This window comes from Arachis ipaensis, chromosome B01 (genome assembly GCF_000816755.2).
Source record: "Arachis ipaensis cultivar K30076 chromosome B01, Araip1.1, whole genome shotgun sequence".
NCBI classification, from domain to species: Eukaryota; Viridiplantae; Streptophyta; class Magnoliopsida; order Fabales; family Fabaceae; genus Arachis; species Arachis ipaensis.
The window spans coordinates 135,554,366-135,563,257 of record NC_029785.2 but is presented as its reverse complement, the minus strand read 5'-3'; the positions used below and the strand labels follow the sequence as shown (position 1 = coordinate 135,563,257).

The following is an 8,892-nucleotide window of genomic DNA, read 5'->3' as shown; positions in this document are numbered from 1 at the left end:
ATATAATTAATATAATCATCGTGCAATAAGAAAAATTTATAAAAAGTTAGCAAAGAAGTTGAGGCCTAACATACCAAGGCTCTCAAGTACAGGGTATTGATCTACCATCAATTCATAAGGACTTGATTTATAAGAAAGTGTGTGGTAAAATAAAAAAAAAAATCGAGTTTATGTAAAAGGGACATTCTTTTTTAACTCTATCAAATCTATAACCACATCTGTCTATTATGTATTTAGAAAACCATAGTCTATAAATTAGACTCTCATTTTTTATCTATAGAAACTGAATCATAATCTCAATGAAAAGCTTTTATAATGTGTTATTCAATATACATATGAGCATATTAGTAAACTATTAGATACATGATTGACTCTTTTAAAAAAGACTCACAAGAAGTTAGAAGAGACAATTAAAAAGACTAAGAAGGTAAAACTAAAACAAAAGAGATGGAATGAGATTTATGTTAATTATTATAAGAAAGTTAGGGTGTCAAGTAATTTCAATGTTGTTCCACTATCATTGTCGCCAGCATTGATCTCTTCGAATGAGTACTATAACAATGAGGAGGATGAAAGTGACACTCAGGATTATAGCTTATGTTTTAGTATGATTGAATATGATGTATTAATAAATTTGTGTTTATGTGTTAAATTAACTTATTTATTTTTAGTATTTTTCTTTTAATTTGATAATATCATTCACTTGTTTATTTTTTAAAATACTATAAATGTTCAAATACAAGTTGGATAAAAATTGGATGAAAATTTATTTTAATAAAATTTATATTTTTTTTGGTATGATTTGCAATGGAAAAGTCTAAAAAAAATTTGTATCTTATCTTACTGACAGATATATAGACGAAAAATCCATTTGTATTCAGAGTTGTAAATGTTTTTTAAGGTTCTAATTATCGAAAAATATCTGTACAGAAAATCTTTTAAAAATTATGACGCTTTTAGCAAAATGAATGAAGTGATTACTAAAGAACAGAAAGAAATCTATCTTTGATCCATTTGGCTCTGGATTTCTGAATTCAGAGTCTTTCCACCTGGTCCAAGGTTAGCTCTAACTGCCGCTGCAAAGCTATCTCAAGATTGTCTAGTTTCTTGTTTTTTCCATATGAGGCACCCAATTACAACCATAAATTGTCTTTTTTTCTTTTAAAGATATCCCCCAAAACCTCTTTCCTCCGAACCTCAATGTTATTCTTCTAAACATAATTACTATGCCCCTCCTAACTTTCATCCATCACTCTATCAAAATTACCATGCATTATTCAGAAGGACTCAAATTTATAGGACCTGTTCACCAAATCCATCATGTCTCCAATCTGCATTACACAATTCTCTATCTAATCTTTCGAAAACTTTGTCTCTACCCTCTTTCTAATCTCCACGAGATATCCAACAATTCGCAAACTCCAAGTATTTCCTAGGATTTGCCGGAATCCCCCCTTTCTTCTCAGGTGGACCAGATTCAAGATCATCTGCCACGCCTCTTTTCTCTCTTCTTGTCTAGGACTTACATAGACTATGGTTAGATTCCGAGGTTTCTACCATCTTTTTCTACTTTCATATTTTTAAGAGCTTGTTTGAAAAGGTAAGAATCAGAATTTATTCAGAAATTAAATTCTTTTTCAAATTTTAGAACAAACAAAAGTTAATAATTTTAGCCAATGAGTTATAGCTCAAATGGCATAGTCTTTCCATACTCAATTAAGAGGTTGCGAGTTCAAGTTTCCTATCTTTGGTAAAAAAAAAAAAATTAATAATTTTAATTTTTACATTTATTTTATTTATATAAGTGTGTGTAAGCATCCATTGAGTTTCCACATTTTTACCTCTCTTTTAAATTGAAAGAAAATTGGGCTTGAACAAGAAGGGGATGAACTTTGTTAATAGAACCCAAAATTTTGGTCATGTTAGAGAGACTGGGCCATCAAAAAAATGAAAAAGCCCAAAGTGAACAGAGAGATACAGAATGTGTGAGAGGCTGAGGGCAGGGGAAGGTCATCGGTGGCCAAATAAAGAAAATAGTTTTGGATAATTCAGAAAAAGAATAGCAATGACTCTTCTTTCTTCTTCTTCTTCCTCTCTTCCCTTTCCAATTCCAATTCACACTTCTTCTTCTTCTTCTTCTTCTTCTTCTTCTTCTTCTTCTTCGTTCATATACAATTTCTCTGTTTTCTCTAACGTCAGGACACAAATCCAATGCTCTGCTTCAACCACCAACGTCTGCACTCAATCCCCCAAAATCGACACCTCCCTACTCACCATCGCCGAGTCCTTCTACGAGGATGAGCTTTGGGCCGCCGCCTCCCTCCGCGTCCGTTCCTTCAACCGCTTTCACCCTGACACCTTTGGCCTCCAGGTGAGCCCTTCCCCCCTTTTCTTTTCTTTTCTTTTCTTTGCTTATTAAAATGAAGTGATTCTAGCTTCAAGTACTGCTTTTGGTTACCAATTTGCAAAAGGGTGTTCTGCTTTTAGATAAAAGAGTGAACTTTTCAGCTAGTTGTTAACTTCTGTTAGGATCACAGAAAGTACTTGGCTGAGCGTGAGTTCGAAGCACTTAAGGAGCGTGTTTCTGGGAAAAGACTCGGCTTTAGGAGAGTCTCTTGCATCAATGCTTCCCTTCCCATGTCTCATATATTGAGCCTCTCCCTCTCCGATGATTTTTGCTCTTCATGTAAGGTTTGTTTATTCCCTGAATTCATTCATTTTATGTCCTATAGTTGATTTGATCACCTTTCTGTCTGTTGATCATTTATCAATCAGTAATTTCATCCTATGGCTTTTCATGCCCTGGCAAATGCAATGCGATGGACCTTTTCTTCACATATGCCGCTTTTTTTTTCATTATTATAATTATAGTTAAGTGTATGCATAGATGTGCCAACCTCAGTCACACCAAGTAAATTGCCACATGCCTGCATGTGAAAATATCTCTCCATTTATGTCCTTGTAGATCCGTTTATTGGTTTTATGCAACTTGTTTCATGATAAAATCAGTGATGTTTTAGTTGAATTTGTAGTTTTCTGATGGTGGAGAAGACCGGGTTGTGGTTGGCACTCTTGACCTTAATCAGTGCTTGAGCCTTCCAGATGAAATTTCAGGGACAAAGCCAGAGGTATTTATTGCTTCTCCTAGATTTTATAAATCAATGTATACGGATGTTTTTCTTTGTGTTTGCTTGACTTGGATGCTGCGTCCATCAATGTTTCATTGTCAGTTAAATGAACCAGATATCACAAGGGCATATCTTAGCAATGTATGTGTTGCAGAAGAGTTGCACAGAAATGGATTGGGGTATGCACTTCTTGAAAAATCAAAGTTAGTTGCCTATGATTGGGGTAAGATATAACATAGCAATTTTCACCACTTCATGAGCAAAATTAATTTACTGTGAGTACTAGCTGTGCTTAATCTGTGTTAAAGTGTTAACCGGGTTTTTCCTATTCTTGATTGTGGTCTATGTTTTCACGATTGTAGCAATGTATGTTGGCATATTCTTCTAGTTACACTATTTTCCTCTCTATTTTTTCATTTGAGTGTGGATGACCTTATGCTATATTGGGCATTCCCTAGTAGACCCAAAAAGGTATGATACGTGAGGTTATTAAAAGTTAATTTCTTTCTGTCTTTGTTTCAGGCATAACAGATTTGTACGTCCATGTTGCTGTTGACAATGAACCAGCAAAAAAATTGTATACCAAGAGTGGTTTTGTCTATGAAAGTGATGAACCTGCATGGCAGGCCAGGTTTCTAGACCGACCCCGGAGGCTGCTTCTATGGAAAGATCTGGCAATCAGCTAGTTTGACAATGTTTCCTGTATATTATGTCTCTGTTTTCTGTTTAGGTGAATGCTCCGAGTACCTAATGTCACTGTGTGTTCATCCAACTTGTTCAGAATATGTACACCTTAGTTCATATTATTTCTTTTTCTTTTCATTATGAACCTCAAAGTGTAAAGCATTTTGCCATTTGATATGGTTAGAAATATTCCAAGGAAAATTTGTTGAAGATGGATAGATCACTACTCTTGATAACAAACTAGGCATTTTGATACATCCTCTCATTACACTCCTTTGAAAAACAAAACTGTAGATCATCTCTAACTGTGTTAGGGAGGAATTTACAAACTATCCAGTGCAAATTTAGGAGGCAAGAAATACACTATTGTACAAAATTTTCAAATCACCAATGTCAAAATTTTCAAGAGAAATCTGAAGAAATGACACCTTAAAGTGTATGGCGAGTCCAAAACTATGCATGACCGGTAATATTCACCGCCCTATATGGACGTAGACAACGATCGATGCTTGAAGTTCGCGATCCACCTTGAAGTGAGCATTAAAAAATCTTCTTTCCTGTTGTTAAATACCAATATAAGCAAATGATTACAAATTACCTCAATAAATAACAAGACGAGAAAACTAACCAGCAAATTGATTTACAATATTCTTATTATTACCTCTCTATAATCATATGAATTTAATAAGTTGTTCAATTTTTGTTCTTCCGAATCAAATAAAACAATGTGGCTTGGCAGGGACATATTTTTCGCATATTCCGATAGAAATGGAACAGGATCCATTCCATCAGAAATCGGTCAGACTCATCAAGAACTCCTCTCTCTTCGCTGCAAAACACAATAAAATTAAAAAGAGTTATTTATTATCTTATTTCAGTCCCAATGAAGATTACAAGCCACTTCAGGATTGTGAATTCCAAACCTTGGTGTGCAGTCCAGGAATCGCATTGGCAGGTCGCGATGCAGCAAGGAGTAGTACGGGGTGGCGTGGCAAGGAGTTAGGAATAGGATGTTTTTCACTTTGCCAGCACGAGCTTCTCTGGCAAGGTGGTTCATAACATCCTCAGGTCCCCTCTGTTTCGAAAGTAAAGAATATATAGAGTATTTTTCATAGATGTTCACATAAGATCGTTAAAATAACCCCTTAATTGAAAGAATGAAGAATAGTGATAATACCTGATGAACCAAACTCATATACAGGGCCATTGGAATATTGGTAGCAAGCAAAAATATGACGGCAAGTATCATGTTCAGAGAACATTTCGTACGCTTCTTTGGAGATTCTTTTCCTTTATAACCGGGCAAGCCAGGATCTTCTATCACAGCCAAACAATAACCAGAGAACATCAGAGCTATGGGAAGAACGGGCAACACAAACCTGTACCTCATTAATTATTATCATAAACCAGTTAAAACCAACAGACCAGGTATACATTTATATATGTATGAATAATTTTAATTGAAGTACCTGAACTCCTTGTGACCTAGTACACTGTATAAACCTATAACCCAAGCAAGAAGACATGCATATCTCCACTGTTTTGAATAAATGATACCAGCTGTGCAAAATGGTAAGAAAGAGAAGATCATCACTGGAAATCCCTGAGTGAAGTACCAGTGCCACTTGTGAGTTCCATAATAGTCTCCACCCGAAGAAAGAAAATTGAATTTTAGAAAATTAAGTGGTACTAGAATCCATGTGCCATACATGATACGATCTAATAAGCAGGTAAGTCCGAGCACCAGCATCCTGATACAAGATAATAAAAATAATTCGCCCTAAATCAGACATCTGTCATTGACATTTGAGAGCTGAAATGTCAGATTAATGTGACTGCAGCCAATGCAACCAAATAAGTTCCCTGGAATATATTGCTGGAATAAGAGTTCTGATAATCTAACTCAACATGGTATTTGGATAGATATGGAAGATAACACATTATGAAATGAGACACTCCCCCATTCGCAAGGAAACATACCCAACGGGTGCGACCTCCAAAAAAAGGAGTTTCAATTTGTCGTGCGCCTTTGAAAATTCAAGTAGGCCAACATACAGCCATATGATTGCGCTTGTTGGTCGGATCGCACAAGCTAATGCTGCCAACACTAAACCCCACTTCCTTGAAACAGTGGAACTTGTACTAGAAGATCTCATGCAGGGCCAAAAGTATAGAGATACAACTGTAAGAACAGTCTCCAAGCTGTTTGATAGCGTGCGAACAGAACAATAGAACATAAACCAATTGGCCAACTGGGAAAAGAGCTGTACCAGAGTTAAGTTCTCTTATATAACGAGGGGAGAAAGTGTTTTGAAAGTGTTCCTATATTATAATGGCCGCATGCATTTTTAACATAAAACAGATTAGTCTAGCCGTAAATATATAAAAGAAAAGGATACAGCCCATTTTGCAACATTGTCACCAAAGAGAAGTGCAGAAAGTTTGTATGAGTACAAATCACCAACTGCAGCAAACACAGACTGCAGCAGCCGTGGAGCCTTCATCTAAGAAGCAAGGAACAGAGAATATAATTAGTGAAACCATATCCATAAAACGAGACAAGGAAGATACTCAAGTTTCATGAATCTTATTACAGTTAAAAAGGAGACCTATCATAGAAAACATATCAAGTTTTATGAAGTGAAGCAGAATACACGAAGCACTTCATTAGCTTTTAGAACTATCACTGATTGAAAGGAATACAAAACCTCAATTATAGCCACCGCATTTTGCGTGTCAAAAGAATACAGAACCGACATAAAAACATAAAGTATGTCTCAGTTCATGGGATAGATATTTGTTAAAGATAACATCACAAGCTTCTAAGCTAGCCTTCAATATCCAAGTGGTTTAACAAGAACATAAAAAGGATTAGAAAAAAACAAGTTTACCATAACCAAAGGGGTATCAAGATGCAGAAAGGCAAGAACACTATAGAGCGGAACGAAGAGCACCGGGTGTAGGTAGCTTCTGATGCCCCTTTTCCATTCCCACGTTAAATGGCCGTACCTGGAATAAACCATCTCCGATCAGCACTTACGGTTGGAACTGAAGAAGAAAGATGGGAAATTCAGCTGAAGAATATAAAATAAGGTACGCACCCAAACGCAATGCGATGCGCAACCTCGGGTCCCTGCCAATGTTCATCTGGATTGAAGTACGTCTGCACCAAAAGAGAGTTCAGCATTCGAAACACCAAACAAGAAAAGAACACTCGTTTCTCTGAAGAGAAGAACGACGCCGAATAATCTGATTCAGATTTGCGAGAATCTCTAGATTCGTGTTTTTGTTTATCTACGTCATTCTTGTGTCTTCGTCTCATTGCTTTGTGAATGCGAATGGTGATTCGGTTACTCTCTTTCTATTTTCTTCTCTGTTGCGTTGCAGAGAGAGAGAGAGAGTAGAATGCCGAAGAAGAACGAGATGGGCTTATGGATCTAACCCACCCGATACAAATTGGGCCGAACATTTGTTTCAATTATGGGCTTATCACTTGAGAGGCCCACTTGTTTTGGGTCGAACGTTTAGTTTGCATTATCATTATCTATTTAGCTAAGGAAAAGTATATGAACCAAGAGGCGATCAGCCAAAATGTAAACAACTTAATTAATTTATAATTATATTTAATTAATTTTATTTATTTTTAATTTATAATATTTCATATTAATTACTTCTCACTCCAAATTAAAATTCTGAATGATACGTTGGAGAAATAGGGACGGAAATCACGGAACTTCCAACAATCTCGATTCTTAGTATATAAAAAAATTTATAAAATATATAAAAGAACACCCATTTAGTATGAAAAAGAAACATTCTGATATTTAGTAGAAGAAACATCTTAATACCTAGCATAAATACCATCCACGTAGAGGTTTTGGATTCACCCAGAGGCATTTGACTGGTTTTTTACTGGTACCCTCTTGGTTCCTAGCATTATTGATTTAGCTAATAGATCGAGGACTATGCTACGTACTAAAAACAGCCAGCAAAGTCTGTTATCAATATAAAATACATACTAGAATATAAATACGTGTTAAAAATAAATTAAATCATATATGTATTTATATACAAATATATTGATGACTGATTTTAGATGCTAATTTTAGTATAGGAATAACATTTTTGATAAAATAATATGCTTGATATGTATGATTCATAATTCATTACTTGTACTTTAATCTTTGTCTAATGGAATCAAGTGTTTTTAAAAGCGAAAAAAAAAAAGAGAAATTAAAAAACAAAAAAGAAGTGAATGAGGTTTATTTCTTTCTGTTATCATTTTTGTTTTCTTCCTCCTGCCGTGTTCCTAACGTATCAGTTATGGGAATTGTAAGTGTGTTCTTAAGTTCTTTGGCATCTATTCAAATTTGAGTAATAAATATCTTATATTTTAACTTTGATCCTTGATCCTGTCCCTAAAATAGGCGTCGGCAAACACATGATGTATATTGGTTTAACTTTTAATAAGGCTGTGTCCGTTTTGCTTAATAGTTAATACAGTATTATGTTAAATATTGAGGGATAACAATCAATCAAAATTATTAAACAAACCAATATGAATGGGGGAAGGGCATTCTCTCCTTATAACATTTCTCAAAATCTAAGCATTTAAATAAACCTATACAAAACATATACAAATAAGAAAAAGAAAGTTTATAATTTAATAGTAGGATCGATATTATTGAAATAGTTACAACTTACAAATATATAGAGTACAAAACATGCATAAAGATGGGGAGATTAATTTTTATATAGAATGGAAATGTGTTTTTTTTATGAAATTCTGGAGTCTAAAAAAATTTGACTTGAATATGGAGTATCATGAAATTGTGAAAAGCAATTGTTAAAAAGGTATTGAAATTGCTACCGACCTGTTTCAAAAAAGAGGTACAAAAACAGCCACTAACAATTTTGAGAAAAAGTAGTAAAATCACCGTTAGCAATTTCGTGATATTCCATATGTAGACAAATTTTTTAAAAACTCCAGAATTAGATAAAAGTAACATCTCCAGTCCACTAAAAAAAAATTTAAACACCCGGAAATATATATGAATACAAAAAAAAAGTTAAGTACGTG

The 8,892-nt window shown here is 34.7% G+C and overlaps 1 protein-coding gene and 1 pseudogene across 1 annotated transcript; one reads left to right on the top strand and one right to left on the bottom strand.

The window, feature by feature from the left end:
- LOC107641757 lies at positions 2,009-4,030 on the top strand. Its single transcript, XM_016345226.2, has 5 exons — positions 2,009-2,371; positions 2,530-2,691; positions 3,033-3,128; positions 3,231-3,351; positions 3,651-4,030. Exons 1-5 carry the CDS (start codon positions 2,066-2,068, stop codon positions 3,812-3,814), a joined length of 849 nt encoding a protein of 282 aa, XP_016200712.1. The 5' UTR covers positions 2,009-2,065; the 3' UTR covers positions 3,815-4,030.
- On the bottom strand, positions 3,895-7,217 carry LOC107641745 (annotated as a pseudogene).

Excerpts from the sequence above, each read along its gene's own strand:
- LOC107641757 (XM_016345226.2), top strand. The coding sequence starts at position 2,066 with ATGACTCTTCTTTCTTCTTCTTCTTCCTCTCTTCCCTTTCCAATTCCA. Across the intron at positions 2,692-3,032 it reads ATTTTTGCTCTTCATGTAAG|TTTTCTGATGGTGGAGAAGA; the intron begins GTTTGTTTATTC and ends TTGAATTTGTAG. Across the intron at positions 3,352-3,650 it reads GTTAGTTGCCTATGATTGGG|GCATAACAGATTTGTACGTC; the intron begins GTAAGATATAAC and ends TCTTTGTTTCAG.